The sequence below is a fragment of the Bos grunniens genome, chromosome 7 (genome assembly GCF_055505025.1).
Source record: "Bos grunniens cultivar Pamir isolate PY7600 chromosome 7, Bosgru_T2T1.0, whole genome shotgun sequence".
NCBI classification, from domain to species: Eukaryota; Metazoa; Chordata; class Mammalia; order Artiodactyla; family Bovidae; genus Bos; species Bos grunniens.
The window spans coordinates 79,833,677-79,857,961 of record NC_141171.1 but is presented as its reverse complement, the minus strand read 5'-3'; the positions used below and the strand labels follow the sequence as shown (position 1 = coordinate 79,857,961).

General features: G+C 44.0%; 1 protein-coding gene across 4 annotated transcripts in view; it reads right to left on the bottom strand.

The window, feature by feature from the left end:
- TENM2 (teneurin transmembrane protein 2) overlaps window positions 1–24,285 on the bottom strand; it is a 1,167,677-nt gene that overhangs the window by 484,124 nt on the left and 659,268 nt on the right. Inside the window, exon 1 of one of the 4 annotated variants that reach the window (XM_086412768.1) lies at window positions 4,315–4,656. The exons of 2 other annotated variants lie outside the window; for them this stretch is intronic. In XM_086412768.1, coding sequence (XP_086268894.1) covers window positions 4,315–4,330 — 16 coding nt within the window. In that variant the 5' untranslated portion in view covers window positions 4,331–4,656. Of the gene's footprint in view, window positions 1–4,314; window positions 4,657–24,285 lie in introns of those variants that run through there. One more of the 4 variants, XM_086412767.1, reaches the window with a different exon arrangement.

Here is a 24,285-nt window from a genome sequence, read left to right as displayed (position 1 = left end):
AGATAGCGCAGAACCCGCGAGGGCTCTCTAACAGCAGCGGGAGCTTTTCTGCCATGACTGGAGGGTAGAGAGTTCTGCTGCTGATGAGAAGATACAAAAAATTGAATACAAAGGAAAAATGCCCCCAAACCTCCTATAGCATGGGCTAAGCACATGTGTGAGTGCTCAGTTGGGTCCGACTCTGCAATCCCCTGGACTGTAGCCCGCCAGGCTCCTCTGTCCATGGGATTCTTCAGACAAGAATACTGGAGTGGGTTGCCATTTCCTTCTCCATGGGCTAAACACAAAGGCCCTCATTAGCTGAGACAGGCTGACTGTGTATGTCTTTATTCATGAGGTCGGCATTTCAACCCAGATTTCTGATTCCACCTCCAGGAGCTTTGACTCCGTGAAGGAAACTGCACACACCCACTACTATATAAATACCTGCAAAGCACAGGTAAACATAGATATATGTATTTTGACCCTCTGCCCCACAACCAGAATTTCAAGTGAGAGCACTTGAAAGTTAGAGAATTTTGGAGACACTGTGTCTCGAAACACACTGTTTATGTATATGGAAACACGTCTCTCTAAACTCCTTTTAGATCGAAAGCTAGTTGGATTTGAGCCGGAGGGTGAAATCTCTTTGTAGACATCCTCTTGTCCACATGTGGAGGATGCCAGCTAGCAGCCCCGAGGCTCCATCTGGGACCTTTGCATTTAATTGTTTGGTTCACATGGTGGCAGCTGGTGCAATTTTTTTTTTTTTTAAGTTGAATTAGGAATGGAAATTGCAAAGCTCAGGAGTTCTCTCCTAATGCCCAGTGTCTGGCCTTCACTGTGCTTACTGCCACGAACAGCCTGGCTGCTTTACACTTTTAAGAGAGTGGCCCAGACTGGAGGGTATGGAAAGCCAATAACCACGAGGGCTCCACCCACCCATCTAGTCCAATCCTTTGCCTTCATCGTGCCCTGTGTACCTACCTTCCTGGACTGAGCACCTGAAGTGATCTGCCAAAGGGAAAGTGAAAGCCACTCAGTCATGTCTGACTCTCTGCAACCCCATGGGCTGTCGTCCACCAGGCAAGAATACTGAAGTGGGTTGCCATTCCCTCCTCCAGGGGATCTTCCTGACTCAGGGATCGAACCCGGCCTCCTGCACTGCAGGCAGATTCTTTACCATCTGAGTCACCAGGGAAGGCCACGACTGGCCATTTTCAGGGCCCACAAGACCCCACCCCACATCTTCCAAGGGAAGCTTCCGGGCTACTTCTCTTGATCAACGGCCTCTACCAAGCCTTTCCTGTTTCCTGACCTTCTTCCTCTGCACCCATCTGGTGCCTGTGGCCGTTCAAGACTTTCCTTCCTCAGCACTGAGGACTATGCAGTCTGCATTTCTGTTGGCCGCCCTTCCCCATGAGACGGGATCTCCTTCAGGATGGGGACCACGTCTCATTTGCTTTTCCCTCCAGTGCCTGTCAGAGTGCCAGCACAGAAACAGGCCTCAAAAGAGGCGCTTTGAAGGGAAGAGAGCCACCAGTGGGATGGGACGGTGGTCAGAAAGGGATTACATAGGCAGTAGGCTCCTCAGCTGGGGGGCTCTTCAGGGCGGGGTTGGGGTGTCATCAAGGCAGTCAAAGATAAGCTGCCCCCTGACCCCACTGGATCTCAGCCCTTGGACCCAAAGGCCCTCCTGGGGAGTGGGTGGTGAGTGAGCACAGGCCAACCATCCTGCCTTCCCCTCTGCCCCCACGTCAAAGTAAATAGGGCTCCCTAGCAGTCCAGGCTATTCCTTTGTACCCCCAATCCTGAATGCAACCTCCAGGAGAGTTAAAAGAAAAATCAACTCAAGAAAGTATCTGCTGCTACTTAGGAGAGGGTTAAAACAAATTTTTTTTTTTTAAGGTTAAAAATGCTACTTGCTCTTTAGGTCAGTCACTGTCGTAACGATTTTTCTCTTGCCATATGCTCCTCTGAATTGCATTAATATGACATCTCTCGCTGAAGCATCTGGTCTCAGCCACTTCAAGGCGTGCAAGGAAGCACACACATTCAGACTGAGTCTATAATAACACGGAGAGGTATTCATACTCCTGCCATCACAAAGCCAGATACCATACTCGCAAAATTTTGTGCTGGTCGTGTTGGATAAAAACACTCCAGAAACGGGGCAAGGGATAATTCAAAGGAATGGAGGCAGAATCTGGGGGGAGGCTTTTGTATGTCTGTATGCTGTGTGCATATGTATATGTATGCATGTGTGTGTAAACACACATCTGTACGCTCTCACATATGTTTTATGAATTGCTAATCATCTTCATGGCTCAAATATAAAGTCTTCTTTTCTACTGAAAGAAACTAAACATTGAAAGCATGAGAGGAAAACAGAGCCTCACGAATTTGGACAGGGAGGTAGGGCATATCTATATTTTTGCACTTGGAAATACAAAAAGGAAAATCTTCCATCACAAGCCAAAGGCAAAGTAGCATTATCAACCACCAACCACATTTTTCCCACTAAGAAGAGGAAAAAAAAAATGTACTGGCAAGCAATGCCATACCAAGGATTTCTTCTGTCTCACTGGTAACAATCTTTATCAAACAGATACATTACCTTCAATTTTCCCCAAATATCACATCCCACTTTCTTAAATAGCTCATTAAAAAAAAAAAAAAATCCAAGTGGGTTAAATAAAAAGTTTACTACATAACAAATGAGACTGCAATATCCATTCTTTTGTTGTCCTGGAGATCCTTGTGCTCATTTTGTCAGAAGCACAAGAAGAAGAAATGCGATTGCATTTGTGCTGATGCTAAACGTTAATAGATTTGCCTAAACGCCTGCTAATAGCCCCCCTAAAATTAGCTAGACTAGTAGTGCATGCCTAATGTGGTGCTGTTTTTGTTGTTTTACTTGCATTTTTGCTTTTTTGGTGTCGCTCAGAGGGGGAAAAAGGCCCCTAAATAAAGCAAAGGTCTTTGGATGTGAAACATTTCCAAGTGTCACATGTGAATTCTGCAGAAAGAACATATATTCTTCAACTATCCCAGAGTTCTGACATTCTGTCATGAAGGTGACAAATCCTACTGCTCTAATGTTTCATTAAATTAAACATGAAATGTTTAATGTTTTGTTAAATTAAACATGAAGCTGTGACTCTGCACCCGAGAACCGGGGCCTTCTATCAAGCCCTCACATTCCTCCAGGTCACTTTTTGGTTATATAAGCCGAGTTTTGTTTATCGGGAGTATTGTATTTCTCTCTGCAGTTACCACGTAAACCGTACTTTATCCTAATGCGCTTATAAATAAAAACCAACAAGTGACAGTTTTCAGGTGCTTCCAGCATTTCTAAAGTCAGGCCCACAGAGAACAGCTTGCAGACAGACCCTTAGCCAACTCTCTATTACAATTTTTCCCTTTCAAATATTTACCACCATGACTGAGAGTTCCAGAGTGCAGAGGTGTTACATTTTCTCAGGTCTCAAGCCCATTTCACAGACGGGCTCACGAATGGCTAAAGAATGTAAGGCTTGCTAGAAAACAGTTGAAACAGATCTGTAAGACCACAGATTTCAGGCTAAAGAAATCTCAGTTAAACTGTCCCGGCCTCATGTCCTTTTCTACCATGACAAAAACCAACAAGGTAAAAAGAGCAAGACAAAACAACTACTCTGTTTTAGGAATGTATTTCCACAAGCAGAGAGGCCCACGCAGAGGGCTTGTGATAACTGAATAAAAGTCTTGCTGGAACCCCTTAAAGCAGCAGGTAAACACACCAAGGGCACTTTTGGGAGAGTGAAATGAAGTTCAGACCAAAAAACGTCGCTCCTTTCCAACTAGTTCAATAAGATGGTTAAAAGCATAGGACCATACCACAAGCAAAATTTCCAAATGCTATTTTATAAAACACATTTGGATGATACTTTTTAAACAGAGGGGAAAAATCCCACCAACTATGTAGCAACTTCAAAAGGAAAAAAAATACTCATGTCCCAGAATGAAACTGTCTGAATATTTTTACATTTTTTCTAGTCAATTTAAGTGGGTTATACCTTAACCCACTTAAAAAAGGTCCCATCATTGTCAAACCAGCAACAGCAGAAAGAACCATCTCTCTCTCTTTTTTTAAAGAACCATCTCTTAAAGGGCAAGTTGCACAGACCCTTCCAGTCCAACCAAACTTGATATCTATACTTTCTCTCTGTTGACACACCAGCTCCTATCACTGGCCAGAAACTGCAAAATAGTCTGGAAGCAGTACCACATCTTTGCTCAGGTCTCCTGCTCCTGGCTAGTTCCCCAACAGGTAGGAATATAATTGACACTTACCATTCTGAAGCTTCATGTCTGTGAGGCAAACTAAACAAATGAAACGGATCCTGCTTTAATCTTCTTTCTAGACCACAAATGCCTTAATCAAAAAGAAAGACAAAAAAAAAAAAAAAAAAAAACACAAATGTTCCCTGAGGTTCCTTCTCTCAACCCCCAGAGTATAAGGAGGAGTCATCCTTCTTTACTGAATGGCCAGAATTTGTCCCTTAATATCAACAACAGAGAATTCTTTCTAACATTTCACTACGCCATCCTCCTCATCCCCCATCTCTTCCCTCACTTGTATAATTTGTACCCGAGACAAGGCTTAAGTTGTACTTTAAATCACAATCTGGAAATGCTTCAGTTGGATATTTGGCTTGGCAGACCTCCTGTAAAAATCCCACGTAAAGCCACATTTGTTTCCTTCCTGCAAATGAACTGTGGCGTTTGTGGCCCCTCTGGCTCTCGCCAGCACAGACTTCGGCTTTCAATGAGCTTAAGTCGCAGGACTTCATTTGGGGTTAGCTGTCCCGCAAAGCTCATTTGGCTCTTACACCATTAAGGCGAGAGGCTCTAAAAGGCAAAGCAAGATGCTTTTAACTACGTTGGAGGGGCCAGTCATATCTTGTTAGCAACAGCTGCACACTTACCAGGCTTTCAGGGACTTCACAGAGCTGTCCTATTCCTTCTGGGATTAGGAACACAGAGTGAAATGAACCAGTCATTCATGGGAGCTGGCCAGGCTGCGCCAGACTCTCGTCTTCCTGAAATCCAGCGAGGCGGCTCCCTCCAAGGTTACTCCTCCGTCAGCTTTTCCTGGTGGAGACAGCCCGCCAAGGCCCTGGCTGCCGATTCCAAACTACTACTCAATAAAAGGATTTTAAAGGCTGTGCCGGGAGCCGGGAGCTTTAGATCCCAGTTTGGCTCTTTCTCCATCAGCATTCCTCGGCAAGCCTGCACAGAGCGAGGTATGCTACATTATTTATGTCAGCTCTAGGCTCTGGAAAACACACACTGGCATCCTGAATTACTGAGAATCCTCATGGACACAATTAAACCGTTCCCACATATATTTTTTTCACCCCCCCACTCCCTTCCCAGATTCAACCTCTTTCAGAGGAAACAAAAGCACTTTGAGGCGTGGTCCAGCTCACCTACTACGAGCCAAGAGAGCTCTGAAATATGGTCACAACGGCAAACGAGCTGAGAGAAAAGGACACTTTCCCTGGAGTGGGCGGAAGGCAAACTTCAGGGAGGAAGTTCAAGTAAGAGTCTGGGGAATAATCCAGCAAGTGGCCTCCCTGGGTTGAGGACACTGATGTGGAAGCAGCACAGTGAAGGCACTACCCGAAAGCCATTTTGATGGATTCATGGAAGATTGATTTAGAATGGGCTGTTAAGGGAAGGAAGGAAGCATTTGGCAACACGACTAACCTTTCAAGCTGGATGAAGAGCAATCATGCTCCCCCACCAACTGCTCCTTGGTGCCCCATCCAAGTCACAGCCCTAGACGGGAAGACCACGGATTCAGCCAAGTAGAGCAACCATCCTGGCCTCAAGTGTCCTCTTCAGCAAAATGAACAACTCTCCAAGTTGCCGTCCACCATCTCCCTTCTTGTCAATAGCTCGGCCACACTTTCTGAAACGGGTCTCTTAGCCACAGGCAGAAGGCGCTGCACGCAGGCACAGCTGAGGAAGGCCGATGACAGCCACTTCCTCCTCTGTAGGAGTAGCAAGAAGGCTATGCATCTCCCCCCTCCCTGTCTAGCTAGAAAGTCCCTGCTTGGCAGGCAGAGGTGACTTCACTTTGTGAAAGCCCCAGGCACCGCTTAGTGAAACCACCTTTGGCAGGACCTCACAGTGAAGTCAGTGGATGTGGGCAAGTAGTTGGCTGAGGGAAAGGCAATTGTCTCATCTAGGAACACAAGGAGAAAGGAGCGACCTGCCTCTTTCCAAAGGCTTCCTTTGAACGTGAATTCCTGTGTTGTGCCAGTTTTTTTTTTTTTTTTTTTTTTAGTGACTGTCACTTCCAATGACTTAGTCCATCCCCACTCAGATATCTTGGGTGGAAGATTGGTGTGTGAGACGGCAACAATGTAGAGAACACAGTGTGGGTCAGTGGAGCAGAGCCGGAGCAGGCAAGCCCACTCTCTGATGCACGCAGTAGCAAAGCAATGGGGAATCTGCTCCGGTGCATGAAGCAGCAGTGCTTTCCTCAACCGTAAACAGATGAAAGGAAGCGTGATGGAACACACGCACACACACTCTCACACTCACACATCACAGAATGATATAACCCAGGCACCCAAAGATCTGATGAATGGAAAGCATATACAAGTTGCCCGACGGGATGACTTCAAGTTGCGGTATCAGCTGCTGAGACCCAGAACACTGGGTCATCCCATCCACGGACCCTTAAGCAGGCCTTGGCCACAGAGGGTAACCACTGTGCTCCCAGCTAGAAGTGACTTCTCTTATCCTCTCCACAAAGGAATCCCACCCACATTGTAATCTCTCTTGGAAAGGACTTAGAAGCAACTAACAAGAGTGATGAGAACAGAGATGATCCCTTGGGAGAAAGGTGACTCAAGAGTATCATTATTCCTCCAGGAACTAAGCAGTCATTAACACAGAGGCTGTAGAAGGCAATGGCACCCCACTGCAGTACTCTTGCCTGGAAAATCCCATGGACAGAGGAAGAGGAGCCTGGAAGGCTGCAGTCCATGGGGTCGCTGAGGATCAAACACGACTGAGTGACTTCACTTTCACTTTTCACTTTCATGCACTGGAGAAGGAAATGGCAACCCACTCCAGTGTTCTTGCCTGGAAAACCCCAGGGACGGGGGAGCCTGGTGGGCTGCTGTCTATGGGGTCGCACAGAGTTGGACACGACTGAAGTGACTTAGCAGCAGCAGCAACACAGAGGCTAGCCTCAAGCTAAAAACCTTGATAAGGATACCCTTCATGCTGCCCCCCCAGAGCTGTGGTGTGGGTGAGACCCGGAGCTCCACCAGTACTTTGTGAATCTGTGGTCTCAGATGAGCTGTTCAACCGTCCTGAGCCTGTATTCTCATCTGGAAACTATGGATAGTGAGACCCACTTCCAGGATTTTGAGGATTCCATCAGAAAAGTCCAGGGCTTAACCCAATGCCTGGCACCTTGCGAGCTCACGATAAACTTGGCTACTATGAGTTTCCAAAAGTGTATCAGTTCAGTGGCACAAAGCTGACCCTGACTAGTTTGCAGATGCCCGAGCCTGTTCTCTAAGCACTCCCTCAACAATCAGATCGTTATTGACAATCTGTGTGCCAAGCACTTTAGTTATGGCGCTCGTTTCCCTCAATAAACTTGCTCAGATGAGTTGCCCCATGACAGAGATGTCAATAAAAACTAAAGACAAGAGAAGAACTGAGAGTATTAACAGGCAGATGGTGAAACATTTTTTTTTTTAAAGGAAATTCCAGCACATTACAGATCAATTGAATTCCTTTCTGTTGATTAACTGTAAACTAAAACTATTTCAGAATGTTGGTATCCAAAACAGGGCTGCTCTACTTGAGATGGAAGGAAAAGTGGCCTGAAATCCCATTATCTAGAGCCCTCCATCCGTTTATAAGGACCAAAGGCTGAAAACCTCTAATCTAGTACAAAGGCAGAATTTTATGAACAAAAGACAAGGAAGACCAGAGAGATTAAGGGACTCAGTCAATTTCATGTCACCCAGCACAGCTCAATTGTAACCCACAGGTCTGACATCCTGCCAAATGCTCCTTCCATCCTCTCACAAGGCCAAAGGTAAAACCAGTGGAACTCCAAGTTTTTATTTCACTGCCCAATAAATTGGTTTTGATTCAATCCAGTCTCTTTGTTTTAATACTGTGTGTAGACGACCAATACTTAACCACATGATGAATTTCATTTTTTTTTTTCAGAAAGTGACTACTTTAAATTTTTATTTTAAGTTTCATTATTTTCCTTAAGCCATTTTTGTTCTGATCAAGATTTTTCAGTCTTTCAAATGAGAAAAGCGCTACTTCCAACTCCTATTTCATATGAAGGCTGCATCTTCAACGGATGATAACATACGCGGGTTAGTATCAGTATCTTTGAAAAATAGAGACGTTTGCCCATATATCTCGTCTCTAATGACCTAGTTAATAGATCACTGTATCCTCTTCTGTATACACAAACAAAGGAAGTCCTTAATAGGCAGTATTTGAAGTATTAACCACACTTCTTTTCTAACGTAAATGAGGACTATCAGAATTATAAATCTTCAAAAGAAGCAGATTCTCCAACATTTCACTACTAAGAAATACCCAAACATACTGTGACTACATCTCTATGACCATCAGGACTGCACAGACATCTCTGAGATCCTCATCTCAATTCAAGTTTCACACAACTCCCTTTCACTTCTTGTCAAACCACCTGAACAAAAATGCGGTATGTTGCATCATTCACTGAAGATATTTCTCCAGTTGAAACATGAATTATGAGTTCTTCTGAAACACAGCAGCTAAATCAAGTTGCAACATGGCCCTGCTTTATTCATGGGGCAGATCACAGCTAATCACCTTCTAATACAAGTCATGATTTTGCTTTGTTAACATTTCTCTTATATTTTCCCTCCATGGTACATACTAAATTGTGCGGCATGAAGCTGAGTACTTTTTCCCTTACCAGCTCTGCTTCACCTGAGGGTAACTGATCCTGCTGGGCCATGTGTATTTTGACAACATGTGGGGTTCAACTTCTAGTCTCACAACATAGGCGTCCTTTGTAAATAATATGGAGGCACTCTGGGTGGTCTTTAAATTCTAGGGATTTTTTCCCCCTAGGTGGAAGCTCAAACTCCATCCCTAAGGATGAACAGCACTAAATATGTACTCCTGAGACTACCTAAAAGGGATGGGTGTGTCTTGTTGGCAGTAGAATTGAGAAACTGCCCTTACTTCCAGAACAACACAATGGACAGCCTGGGGCATCTACATCCTGTCTTCATCAGGCAGAACAATTGTTTGAGGTTATCCTTTCCACTGGAGACTTCAGAAATTGTATAATCCTCATCTAAATAACTTTCTTCAATGAAGCAAAAGAACAACAGTCATCCTATCCCACTCAAGTTAAAGTTAAGCTCTTTAGGAAGAGGACTCTTGGTATTTTTGTTGTTCTGCAACATTCCAAGCTATGGGTGGCCAGAAGGCAGCAGGGCATCCCTTACAGAGACCACAGAGAGAGTTTATGGATGGGGTAGAATGGAGCCCCGCCGTCCCTCCTATGTCATGCCCTCTGTTTCTGCTCTAGAATGAGATACCCTGTGTAACCCTTTCTGGGATCTTTTATGATGATGTGGCTCTGTTTTCCCTTTTGAGGCTGAGTTATTCAGTGAAGGTAAGATTTTCCTGGTGTTTTAACAACTGTGAGTGAGTGTCAGTTGCTTCAGTCATGTCCGACTCTTCTGTGACCCCATGGACTGTAGCCTGCCAGGCTCCTCTGTCCATGGGATCTCCCAGGCAAGAATACTGGAGTGGGTCACCATTCCCTTCTCCAGGAGATCTTCTGGACCCAGGGATTGAACCCACGTCTCCTGCATTGCAGGTAGATTCTTTACCATCTGAGCCATCCTCTAACCCAACTCTCTTTCTGAGCTATTCTACATCAAAGACAAACTCAAGATAAACTACTTATCCTAGGATTGAGAAGATTTTAATGGGACTAAGTGGCCATTTAGTCCAAATCCCTCACAATATATTTGAGGAAAAAGAAGATCAAAGAGGATAAGATATTTTCCCAATGTAGTCAAGGCTCACAATGAGCTGGGAAGAGAACCCTGGCACAGAAATTCCTCTCATTTATATGGATTTGTTATTTTCTTTCCCTACTTTTCATCCCACGTGTCGGCTTCCCAGGCGGCGCAGTGGTAAAGAATCTGCCTGCCACGGCAGGAGAAGCAAGAGGCATGGCTTTGATCCCTGGGTCAGGAAGATTCCCTGGAGGAGGAGATGGTAAACCACTCCAGTATTTGCCTGGAGGATCCCCTGGTCAGAGGACCCTGGTGGGTTACAGTCCAAAGTGTCACAAGGAGTCAGACACAACCGAGCACGCGTGCACTGCACCTTCCACATCAACCATCGTTCCCCTTCCCCACCTTCGCCAGATCTGAAAAAAGATCATGGTCAAAGTTTTCTTTGTCTGTGACTTCCTGTTGCCAGAGGGAAAGTTTAACTCTGGGCACCACAGGGAGCGTTTTGTAGGATATTCAAATTCCACTGATGATGGGACTACAGGTTTTTCTGAACAGCTGTTCCCCAAAGCGTTCAGCCCTGGAGCACAGCCTCTGATGTCCAACTACTCATTAAGAAAGAACTGGATTTGAGTCTCTGAGTAGTGTATGTCCTGACTTTAGCTTCTGTATAAACACACCGGAGATAATGGTGTCTGGGTCATCTAGTTCTTCTGAAGTTTAGACTTAATGAGACACGCCTAGCATATCCTGAAGACTCAGTGGCTAGGTACTGTCGTCATAATCTCTCCACCATGGACTTAGATACATCCTTGTTACTTACGTGCTAAGTCATGTCCGACTCTTTTTTAACTCCATGGACTATAGCCTGTCAGGTTCCTTTGTCCATGGGATTTTCCAGGTAAGAATACTGGAAAGGGTTGCCATCTCCTCCACCAGAGAGTCTTCCTGAACCAAGGATTGAACCCACATCTCCTGTATGGGCAGGCAAATTCTGTACCATTGAGCCACCAGGGAGGCCCTAGAAACATGCTAAATGAGTTATAAGTTCTAGGAGAATTGTAAGTTCTTCTCTAGCGCTTGAGAATCCTGGGCAGAGCCCATTTATTTGAAGGACTCCCTCTCTGAAAGGAATGTCTTCTGAGTGGTCAGCAATATCCTGTCTCATATCCTTCCACTGGGGAGAGGGTAGATAGGACGTGTTGGATCGAGATACTATGAATGTGCAGTTTTCTGCTTAAAACTACAAGACAGACAGGACTTCATTCAACAAGGAGATGTGATTCAAATCCCACTGAGCCCCAGGGCATCAGTGTGTTCCGTGTTTCTGCCTAGGGATGTAAGGTCACAGATTCCTCCTTATCACCACTGGCTGGGAAAGGGCAGGGCTGGCCTCAACTCTCTCATTAATTCAACTGGTGGGGAATTTTCCTACATCAGCGTTTCCTCAAGCTTAGTCATTCCCTTGCTACCTTCTGCACTTCGGCTCTACCCAGCTTCTCCCTGCAGGAGCTAGAGTTGTCATTTCATCCAATCTTTGCTTCTTCCAGTTACTTAATATTTTTCTTCTGACTTGCGGTTTCTAATTTTAGCCTCATCCTAATAATATTGATGAAATCACAGTTTATAAGTAGTAGCTATGTATAACTACATATACATTCTTAAACATGTGTCTACATGTCATACATATAATTTCTAATACACATTACATTAAGTATTAAAAAAAATTAGCTCTGTGCCTCTTAAAGCCATCTTGTATTTTTGTACCACACATGTTGGCATCCAATAGCGCTCAAACATGTGTTTGGAAATAGTGTCCTGGATGAAACATTCTCCTTTTTTCTTTTTGGAGTCAGAATGTTCCTTTTCCTCTTCAGAATGCGGTGCCTCAGAGTGAAATGTCACCAGGAAAAGAAATGCTCTAAAAATGAAGTTTTGATTATGTCCTACAGCCTGGATAGAAAACTCAGAGAAGAGCCCACACGCTACTTTTCATCCCGGGGACTGACGCTCAAGGGTGTTAAAATGCTATTTATTTTCCGACAGCCCGCTTGGGCCTGGCACCATGTAAATCCAAAGTGTTTGTAGACGTTCCCTTGGGGACAAAGGAAAAATCATCTGTATAGATCAAACGTGTATTAGCCGCATTAGCAATTGGTCCCTGGAGACTGATAAAGACCTTTTTAGACAGATTTCCCTGCACAGCTTTTTAAGAGCTTGTGTTGAACTAGCCTGGGCTCTCACGGGTTTGGGGCTTGCTTCAAGCCCTAAGTGTCAGAGGATAAAGGTGGAAAAGGAGAAGCTGGGGTGAGATCCGCTGCCTTCGTCGTGGGCAAATCTCGATTCCATGTCCATGTTCTCTTCCCCCATCAATATTTCATGTTCCCAGAACCATAAGAAAACACATCTGTTGCCTTCCTGCATCGTAATGTGTGGGATGGCAGGAAGATTATTACGGCGCAAGTTCAAGAATTTAAAAATTCATCACCTTCTCAATTTAGAAAGCTGGCTGTGGCTGGGACTTAGGAAGGCTCTGCAGGCCTGACGTGACCAAGGAGGACAGAGTCCTGTTCCTAAGAGATCTGAGCACCGTGGGAGGCAGAGAGGGAGGGGACACTTCCACTGGCACTGCCCAGAATGCAGAGCCAGGAAAGCGGAGGCCTCAGTTCTCTGCTTCTTGTCCACAGAAGGTTTGCTATGTTCCCTGAAACTGTATGGGGCTTCCCAGGAGGTGCTAAAGAACCTGCCTGTCAAGGCAGGAGATTTAAGAGATGTGGGTTCGATCCCTGGGTCGGGAAGATCTGCTGGAGCGGGGCATAGCAACCCACTCCAGTATTCTTGCCTGGAGAATCCCATGGACAGAGGAGCCTGGTGCGCTATAGTCCATGGGATTGCAGAGTAAGACACAACTGAAATGACTTAGCACTCACGCACTGGCACCACATGAGCAGCAGAGGGAGAACGCTACTCTGGTTGGAAGTTTAGGGGCAAAATCCAACGTTTCAACAGCATGTATTCTCCCTGCTTTTTCAACATTCCATTGCTCTTTCCATCATAGCAGAGAGGTTCCCAGGGCTTAGCTCAGTTCTCTGTGTGTGTGGGATGGAGGGTTTATGACTGTTAAGCTCTCTAGTAAAGCAGCTCCCTTCCAGAACCCTGGGCAGTGATATAGTAGTTCTCCATCCACTGAAGACCTTCCAAGGCATTCATCTGGGTTGGTTTAACAGCTTTACTTTCACTTTTGGACACATTTCAGAGACTTAGACAATCTCACAACATCATCCCCACCGCCACTAACTGGGACGCACGCTGTCCTCAGAATGGAGGGTCCAGGCCCTGCTCGGGAAGGAACAAGAGCCACTGGCCACAGCAAGGGTTCCAGGAAACTGACACTTTCCACGGTGGGAGATAAACCTTTGCATTTTCAGCAGCTACTTCACAGAAGCATGCAGGAGACTAACCTGAACCAAAATGGTTAGGGAAGATATAAGTGTAACTTGCTGATACATTATCACCTAATTGCATACCCTGCACCCTCCCTTTGCTTGGGGATGTCATCACCAGTCTGAGTGCCATCCCGGACACCTTGCTGTGGCTCACACATGTTACTGCTTCTGCTTCGTCCCCCTCCCCTGCCTTTCTCATTTGCCTTGGCTCTTAGTCATACTTCCCTGGTGGCTCAAACGGTAAAGAATCTGCCTGCAATGCAGGGGACCCTGGGTTGCGAAGATCCCTTGGAGAAGGGAACGGCTACCGACTCCAGTATTCTTGGCCTGGAGAATTCCATGGAGAGTGGAGCCTGGCAGGTTATCATCCATGGGGTCTCAAAGAGCCAGACATGACTGAGCGACTAACACTTAGTCATGCTACTGAGCCATCAAAGGCAGGTATAGCTCAGCAAGATGGCTTTCCTCAACCTTTAAGTATGAGACCAGACGTCCTCAGACACAAGCCTAGTAGAAAAGGCAGATGGGCTTCATGTCTGCTCCAGTCAACTGCCCATGGACATAATCATTTCCATGGACATAATCAGATACTTAGTGGGATACACTCAAAGTGAAAGTGAAAGTCGCTCAGTTGTGTCCGACTCTTTGTGACCCCATGGCCTATACGGTCCATGGAATTCTTCAGGCCAGAATACTGGAGTGGGTAGCCTTTCTGTTCTCCAGGGGATCTTCCCTGGCATTGCAGGCAGATTCTTTACCAGCTGAGCCACAAAGGAAGCCTGGGATACACTCAGGTTGCCACTTAATGAAGGTAATGTTCTCTAAGAAATCCTAGAACATTAGATTTGATACAGGAGCATTATGATTCCGTGAGCGGCATTCACTGATAAATAAAAAATACAAATCTTCATTCCTTCCATTTCTGGTCAACAAATAAGAAAGTTGGGAGAGTTCTACACAGGGACCTTTGCCAGGGCGTTGCCCACCCTCAGGGGAGGGTTTTTTTTTTCCCAAGGGATGTCTACAGGGCAAACTGGCATGGTTACTACATCAACAGAAATGGAAACAATTCTAAATGGAAATCAGATCATCATCCCTACCTTAAAATCCTTCAATAGCTTCATCACTCACAGGAAAAAACCTTCATTCCATCCCATGACCTTCAGCTCCTTCTGCACCATCTGCCTTTTGCTTTATGCTGCAGGAACACTATATTTCTTGGATGATTTCATCTTATGTCACACTTTAAGCCTCTATATCTGAGATTTTTCTCTATTTAACAAGGTTTTTTTTTTTTTAAATTCTATTTCTTAAATGTAGGCAATAGTTCCATACTTTTCAAAATCCATTGAAAACTCCTCCTTTGGGGAGATTTTCCACACATGCCTTTGTGCTCCAGGTATGATAACCGAAACTTTACGTTAAATGACTTGTTCCCGCTCGCATGTGTGTGTGCGTGTGTGCTCAGTCATGTTCGGCTCTCTGCAACCCCATGGACTGTAGCCTTCCAGGCCCCTCTGTCCATGGAATTTTCCAGGCAAGAGTACTGGAGTGGCTTGCCATGCTCTTCTCCGGGGATCTTCCCAACCCAGGGACCAAACCAGCATCTCTTGCATCTCCTGCATCAGTAGGCAAGTTCTTTACCACTAGCACCACCTGGGAAGCTCCTTCTAAAGCACTCCAAACAGTGACTAACACAAAGCAGCTGCTCAGTGATTTTTCAAAGCTATAAGTATTGCCTCATCATTGAGTTAAACCACCTCGCATTTATAGTATTCGCTCCCATGCTCTTATTAGACATGAAGCTCCTGTCTATGACTTTGCTGCTGCTGCTGCTGCTGCTAAGTCACCTCAGTCTAAACCACTAATATCTTGCTACTGTTTGGCAAGTGGTAGGTCTCATATAGGATGTGCTGAGCTAAAACAGACAAAAGCAGTTTGGGTGCCTGAGAATTCGACACAGAGCCTGGTTAAGTACTTCAGGGACCCATCATGCAAAAGCCTGGGGTGCGGCTCATTTTGATTCTGTTCCCAGTAGACTAGGTCTCACACTCTCTTCTATTTGGGCACCACTGTCTGGTGTATTACCTACCAGGCTACTGCCCAGAAGCCACACATCCTAGGAGCAGAAGCAGCAGAGGCAAGACAAGAGTTGGCTCCCTTCTTTCCATTACTCTAATCAAGCTCCGAGTTATAGCATCTACCCTTAATCTGATTCGAGAAGGGCCTTAATAGCAGGATAGAAGCAAAGAACGAAGCCAGTTCTTCAAGGAGTGGCTCACTTTAATGGCACTTATTTTTGTGGCCCAGCAATGAAAGTGCGGCTCCTGACTGGGGCCAACGGTTGCTCTTGGATACGCGCATCGGGCCCTGCCTGAAGGTACACCGTGTTTGATGGCACAGGTCAGTCCTTCCTGATTTAATTAAGAGTTTTTTTTCCTCTATCTCTCTTGACCTTCCGCTTGATTATGTAGTAAAGTATTCCTGGAGAGCAGTAATCCTATAAACTCAACATCAATCCTTGCAGTGATGAAAACGACAAAGCCGTCAAAATTTCAGCCTCACGAGGACTTCCCTGATGGTCCAGCGGGAACTGTGCTTCCAGTTCAGGGGGTGTGGCTTCAGTCCCTGGCTGGAAACTAAGATCCTACATGCCGGGCAGTCAGAAAAACAAACGAATAAAACAAATACACCTATTTTAAAAATTAGTTTATTTTAATTGAAAGCTAATTACCTTACCATATGGTGGTGGCTTTCCCATACATCGACATGAATCAGCCATGGGTGTACATATGTCCCCCCTACCCCTGTGGGTTGCCCCAGAGCACCAGCTTTGGGTGCCCTGCATCATGCATCAAATTTGCACTGGCCATCTATTTTACACATGGTAATATACATGTTTCAGTGCTATTCTCTCATATCGCCCCACACTCACCTTCTCCAAATGTACCTATTTTTAAAAAGGTGTTATATATACACTACCACGTGTAAAATAGATAGATAGTGCTACATAACACAAGTCAGTGCCCAGTCAGGCACTCTGTGATGATCTAGAGGGGTGGGATGGGGGAGGGGAGGGAGGTTGAAGAAGGAGGGGATATATTTATATAATTATGACTGATTCGAGTTGTATGGCAGAAACCAATCCAAAATTGTAAAGCAATTTTCCTCCAATTAAAAAATTGGAGGAAACATACTGGTATGTTTAAAAAAAAAAAAAAAAAAGGTGTTAAAAAATTTCAGCCTTACAACTTCCAGATGGGATCAGCTTGGAGATAGAAAGGCAGAGAAACGGAAGGCCCAGGATCCATTAAGAGAAAAAAATGAAGAGTTAAATAAATAAAAGGACCCAAACAATGACAACGGGAAGCTTTGACTTTCAGGATACGAAGGAAACTTTTGCCTTTCTGCCTGTGCCATTAACACAGTGATTTAGTAATTTCCGTGGGAGCTGCCATTCCCTTGGAATACTATTAGTGTCAGAGTCAGGGAAAATGAGGAAGTCTTTTTTTCTCCCCTAGTATGCAAACAGAGCTTAGAAACATGTTTGCATTTGGATTGGATGATCTAAACCAACAAAGTTCAACCTTTTCACTAGGAGCTGTGAGCTGTCTGACAAGACCTACTTTTTATCAGGCAGGTTCAAAGTCTACACACTGCAGAGGCCTCCTTAATAAGAGGGACTAATAAGATTATTTCCTTAAAGATCTAACTCTGGCACCCATCCGCCTATTAGACAGCAGAGCCGATTCATTCTCTAAATTGCTTACCTTCAAAAGAAAAGCTCTGTTGATTGGACCAGGGCCCCAGCATGGCACACCAAGATGCTATTAGTGGGATCCTCATTTGGATTTGAAGTGGGTATTATTTTTGTCTTTTTCTGGAGTTTGTTTTTTTTTTCCCTGTCATCAAAAAATTAATTTCCCAAACTAAATACAATGATTGCATTTCAGTGACTTGAGTCAGAATCACTTATATTTCACTTATTCTCAAAATCTCTCCAAACATCTTGCCTCCACTTGGGGACATATTTAACCAGCTACCAAAAAAAAAAAAAAAAAAACTAGTAAATGTAGGCACATTTCTGGGTAAGTCAGCTTTAATGTAAGGACTGAGAAATGGGGCAAATCTGTATTAAGTATACACAGAATAGAGCAAAGGCGCTATTCAGAAATTTTTTTCCAAGCTTCTATTTTGACTCATTTGGGATCATAACCCAAAATCTTCAGTTGAATGGGAAGGTTTGAGGAAGAAAGATCATGTGATCATCAAACTGAATTCTGGCTTCCTACCTCCTACGTTCCTCTATCAAGGCTTGTGTGATCTGCTGAAATAATGAGCCGTTTTCACTCTCCCTTCCCTAGGTGGGAGGGCATTCAGCCATTTAAAATTGGCCCCATTCGGAGAAAAATGATTTAAAAATGGGGACCATTTAAACAGGTCATTCTATTTTGCAAAGGTGAAATGATGATCAGCGTAGGATATTTAATGATCTAAGAGAGGCATGAGAAAAAATGTTCTTCTGATGGAAATAGAGTCACTTTTCTAAGGAGAGAGGGTGAAGCCATATGTGGAACTTGGTGCTTTCTGGCCTCCAGTGACTGAATCAGCATCATGTATAGCTCTGAAGCCTAGCATCCCGGATTACACCACATCTGTGATATACATTTCCTTGCTCACTGGAACATGTATGAAATAGGAATTCCTTTTGCAAATTATAGCATTTTATAAGTTTAACTGGCAAAGGTTTCTCTTATATTCATATATAAGATAATAATGAGTTATTTGGAAGTGAGTATATTTTAGGATTGCTGAATTATTGTCATAAAGACTTAATAAATCTTGTCTGGAAAAAAATAACTGAATAAATGGGCTACCTTCTCAAGGGACTCCCAATACTTAAGGGAATAATCATATTTAATGACAAAACCTTCCAACTTTTGCATCACTGACTGAGACATAATTTTTTGATCCTATATAGATATGTTAAAAATAAAGAACAACAAACCCAAAGCAACAATGTCTGAAAGGTAGATAAACAAGAGAAAGGGGTTCTATTCTATCACTCTGAAAATAAATGTAAGGATATAAAAAGAGAATTGATATTTTCTATGTCAGGCACTTTCTCCATATTTTCTTTCTGAAGTTCCATGTGGTAGAAGTTACCAGTTGTTTCACAGATGATGCAATTGAACCTCAAAAACTAAGATATTTGCCCAAGATCCAACACCTAGTATATATAAAAGCCAGGTTTGAACTTGGCTATCCGACATCAGTTTTGTACTGCTACTGCTGCTGCTGCTGCTAAGTCGTTTCAGTCATGTCCAACTCTGTGTGACCCATAGACGGCAGCCCACCAGGATCCCCATCCCTGGGATTCTCCAGGCAAGAACACCGGAGTGGGTTGCCATTTCCTTCTCCAATGCATGAAAGTGAAAAGTGAAAATGAAGTTGCTCAGTGACCCCATGGACTGCAGCCTACCAGGCTCCTTTATCTACATCCCACTAGTCTTGGAAAATAATTCTTCTGACTAGTGGTTGGGTAGTTTTCTTTTAATTAAATAAATTTGTCCATAGTGGAAAATAGTGTCAGAGCGGTGTTGGTGTTGCTTTAACATCCTATCATGATGCTTCCAAACTCCTTCACACTGGAATCTCCTAGGGATCTTTTAAAAATATAGATGCCTGGATCCCATCCCGAGCCATTCCGATTTCACTGCTATGGGGTGTGACCTGGGCACTGAGACTTTAAAAGTTCCTCAGATGATGCTAGTGTACAGCAAGCCTGGGAACCACTGCTCTAGGTGGTTCCCATGATGCTCTAGGGAAACGAGACAGACATCTCTTTGCTGGTGGGAAATCTGCATGAACAATCACATATGGAGCCTTGTTATTATTCTGCTCTTTCTTAAATAACGCACGCCATATTTTAAGAAGTTATTTCTCTTTTCAAAAAACTACATTTATCTTACGTCACCTTTAGCTCCTTTTCCTATAGACTTGCTAATGCCAACTCATGAAGTCAAAATAAAAGGAATTTTGTATTTTTCTTATTCTGTGGAGTTTTTTCATCCTTTTACTATTTAGACTTTCATCCTCTTATTTACTACTGAAAAGACCTTGATCACTGTCCAATTTTCTTGGAGAACTACCACTCCTTGTTCTTGTTTTTATGTACTGGACAGATGGTTGGTGTATTTCATCTCCATGCCAGGGCAATTGATTCAGGTATGGGCTCGTAACACCAATGGAGACCAGGGCTGTTAATAGAACAGTAGGGGAGTTGTGTAGTAAAGAGTTAACCGTACTCAAAAAGAAGTCTGGCCTTTGTCCTCGGCTCCTGAGAGGTGACCTTAAAGCCCTTGGAATGTTCTGCCTGGGAAAATCCTGTGTTTACCTGGAGGGCCTTGGGTCACACTGAGTAGTCTAACAATGTGATTTATGATGGGAGCTTGACCTCTGGGGAGACTAGACACCGAAGGTCAGCATGTGGTGGTCAATCACGACTCTGTGACTGATGCCCAATAAAACTCTGGACGCCAAGATGTGGGAGAGCTTCCCTGGTTGGCAGTACTCCCGGTCTACTGTCCCACATGGTTACCTGGAAAAGTTGGTGTTATCCATGACTGTACTGGGGGTATCCAACTGGAAGCTTTGCTCTTGGAAATTCCCTAGACTGTGTTCCATGATGTTCCATGAGTTTCTTCCCGTGACTTAATTTCATCTGTATCCTTTTATGGAAATAAACCCTAACTATGAGTATCACAGCTGACAGTGAATTCTGTGAGTCCTTTTAGCAAATGATCAAACCTGAAGGTGACAGTGGGGACTTCTAAACTTTCAGTTGATGTAAAAGGTGAAAGTGATCCTGTGGACTTCCTGTCTCTGCAGGTATAGAGTCTTCTTTTCCACGAGGATTGGTCTTCCTACAACAGAAGCTGGAGTTGTTGGTGCTCATCTTTATTATCATGGAAAAATGCCAACATAGAAGACAAGGGCCCTATGATATCATTTGAGCCCCTAAAATCTAACTTGTCTAAAGGTACCCCTGGACTCCTTTTCAGTTTTGTGAGCAAAAAAAAAAAAAAAAATTCTTTCTAAAGCCTAATCTTCACTGAGACACTCTCATTTGTAATTCACTGTATTATTTCATTAGGTTCTTGTAAAGAATCAATTAAACAGCATGATGTGTGAAAGAGCTTAGTATAATATCTGGAACTTAGGGGCTTGATGAATATGAGCCCATTAATTATTATTATTATTATAGTCATTTTGATTTTCAATATTGTTCTACTGAAAAAAAAAACAATTAAAGCCCAATGATCCCAAGATTAAGCAATGATACACTGGCTGTGCTGACCAAGGTAACCTGGTCCTGTGTCTACTCTCAGTTTTCCTGCAGCCCAAAGGTGGCACCCCTTGGCTTCCTCAATCGCCCATAGCTGCCCCTCTGAACTCCTGAGCTTCAGATATATTTCAGAACACACTTAGGACTGTCTGTGATAAAATATGCATATTTCCTGAAACTCAAAGGATTCTCACTGAATGTAATAAGTGGAAAGTTATTTTACAGGAAATGAAAATCTAAGATTAATACTCTCTGATGTTATCTAGTCCCCTCAGGACAATTATTCACTGTACTATAGCAAAATAAACTTGCAAAATGTGGGAATTGGTTTTCTCCTTGGGTTTCTAGGGTAAGTGAACTCCTGAAATGACTCAAAATCATCTCCTGGCTGTTCTAGCCTGAACTTCTCCTCACTGAAGAAGCATCAGGCTTTCTAGAACTCAAGACTTGAAGCAAATTCATGGCCACTTCCCCAATGCCGAGCAAAGGTAGAGGAAAAATAAAACAGACTTAGAGCTAATCAATCAATACATAGTTATCGATCACCACTTACTAACGTTGTAAGAGGTAAGTTACATCATCACCGACCTCAAGGAAATTAAAATATTCATTCATTCCCTCTTTCCATCAACAAATCTCTACTGAACTTTATGCCAAGCTCTCTGCTTTTTTAGTTTGCCTGAAGCAAAATATCCTTATGGACTTAACGACTGTAAAGAACAGCAAATCGCAAATATGGTCCATTTAAGATTCACAAGAAAGCCTTATAAAAAAAATACAGTTATCTGAGCCTTAATTCAAAACTACTATATGAAAAGTTTCTCAGGGGTCCAGAAACCTATTCTTCCAGCAAGTGGTTCCCTTGACTCTTGTGCTTAACTGAGTTTGAGAACCACAGGGATAGATGTTAAAACACATACATGAAAACAGTCTAATACAAGGCAGTGTTTCTGTGCTAAGCGGCGATGGGGGGGTGCACTGAGCGGTCAGCTAAGGGAGAGATGACTTCAGACAATGCCCCTCTTTCATCCCCCAAGTTGCTATATAATCATAACTTACTCTGAGTTTATTCAAGCTGGTAATGGTGATGCCTCCTGAAGCATTACCACAGATCTGTGCAGTTCATTCCCAGGTAGAGAGTCAAAAATGAGTCAGGCAGGCTTCTCCGTACAGTCTCACCCCCTCACTCAGAGCCTCAAACGCCACACAGCTCAAAGGACAATGTCTCAGGACTTCCCCAGCCATAAGGATTCTTGCCTTAAATCATTCTTCTCTTCACATCTATTTTTGAATGGCTGTTAAATGTGATGTCGGCATACCTTTTTCCGTAGGGCCACGTGTCTTTTTCTCCCTAGCACTAGAAGCAGACCGCTGACACCCGGGCTGCCCCTGGATTGCCGTGCCTTGATTCATTCGTCTAGAGTTGGAATGAAGTATGATCTTGAAAGGAGGGGGCGGGGTGGTGAGACAGACCTGGGTTTCATTCCTAGCTTTGACATCTGCTGTGGAATGACTGACAAAATGCATTCCAACTCTCAGAACCTCAGTTTTCTAATCTTTATGAAGGGAGAGAGCCCAGGGTGAGGCTTCACAGTGAGGCTCAAATAAGACAATATATGTGAAGAGAATAAAATAGAAGATATGGTCAATGAGAAGCAGAGACGGTTATTATTAGTTTCCAATTCACTGGCAACTACCCAGGTGGTGTTAGTGGTAAAGAATCTGCCTGCCAGTGCAGGAGACATGGGTTCTGGTTCAATCCCTGGGTCCAGAAGATCCCCTGGAGGAGGGCACAGCAACCAACTCTAGTATTCTTGCCTAAATAAAGGAGACTGGTGGGTTATAATCCATGCGGTCGCCAAAGAGTCAGATACAGGGGAGCACATGTGCATGCACACACACCCTCCCCCACACAGGCTTACCCCAGGTGGTGCCTGTGCAAAGAATCTGCCTGCCAATGCAGGAGACACAAGAGATGAGGGTTTGATCTCTGGGTCAGGAAAATCCCCTGGAGGAGGGCACAGCAACCCACTCCAGTTGCCTGGAAAATCCCATGGACAGAGGAGCATGGTGGGCTACAGTCCATGGGGTCCCAAAAGAGGTGGACACAACTGAGCACGCATACCCAAAGGCTTGCTACCTTTAGTATAAGGCACATAATCCAAGAAGTGGGCTCTCCCTTCTGCCATCCACACAAAGTTGCACTTCAAATCTCGGTGTGGGCTATCAAAGTACAAAGAAATGGAGCTGCTCTGCAAACTTGGCTTCGTCATTGTAAAAGACCATCTTTCCCCTTATTTCTTCTCATGACACAGAAATTATAATAGTATACTAGAAACTAGGAAAATCAGTTTAAATACCTTTTTATGATAAGATATTCAAAACATGCTTCTATGGTTTTCAAATAAAGAACATATCATCTAACTGTCAGAGAAGGCAATGGCACCCCATTCCAGTACTCTTGCCTGGAAAATCCCATGGATGGAGGAGCCTGGAAGGCTGCAGTCCATGAGGTCACTAAGAGCCAGACACGACTGAGCGACTTCACTTTCACTTTTCACTTTCATGCATTGGAGAAGGAAATGGCAACCCACTCCAGTGTTCTTGCCTGGAGAATCCCAGGGACGGGGGAGCCTGGTGGGCTGCCGTCTATGGGGTTGCACAGAATCAGACACGACTGAAGTGACTTAGCAGCAGCAGCAGCAGCATCTAACTGTGGAGGGGTTTGTAGACTATATAAAAACACGCTGGGCAGGCACTTCTGATATGAAAGAGAGGAACTTTCTGATATGATAGAAGAACTTTAAAAATGGGTTTTGGGGATGATTGTGCAACTGTATAAATTTACTGAAAATCATTAAATCTAGGACTTACAGTGGGTGAATTTTTTGGTATATAAATGATACCTCCATAAAGAGACACAGCAACTTAAGAATCAAGAAATGAGAAGAGAGGAAGGGAGGAAAGGAGAAAAAGTAAGGTTAAACTTTGAATCATAAGTATGCAGATTTAAAGAGTAACATTAAAACAGTTACTGTTTTAAACAGTAACATTACTTTGATGAACCCTAACCTATCAGATCTACCTCCTGGTAAGGGAAAATTTGGAGTTCCATAGGAACCAGTGCTTCCTAAACCATGATCTGATCTCGACACAGGAAGCAGAGCTCTCCTGAAAATGAAGAAAAGTGGAGAATGGCAGCCTGCTACTGGCTCATTTCCAAGTTCCTTGAAGACTCTTCTTCCCGATTTGCTCCTGCAAGATGTCCTAATACTCTTTAAACCTTCCACTAATCAAAATCTGCTTTCAAATCTTTCTCTGTTCAAAGGAACGAGAAAGTAAGTAAGGTAAAGGTAGACAGAGCTGAATATGCACAGGACGCTCCTGCTCCTGGAGGAGACTTCGCTGGTGGAATTTTTGGTGCCAGATCCTGGAACAGAGGTGC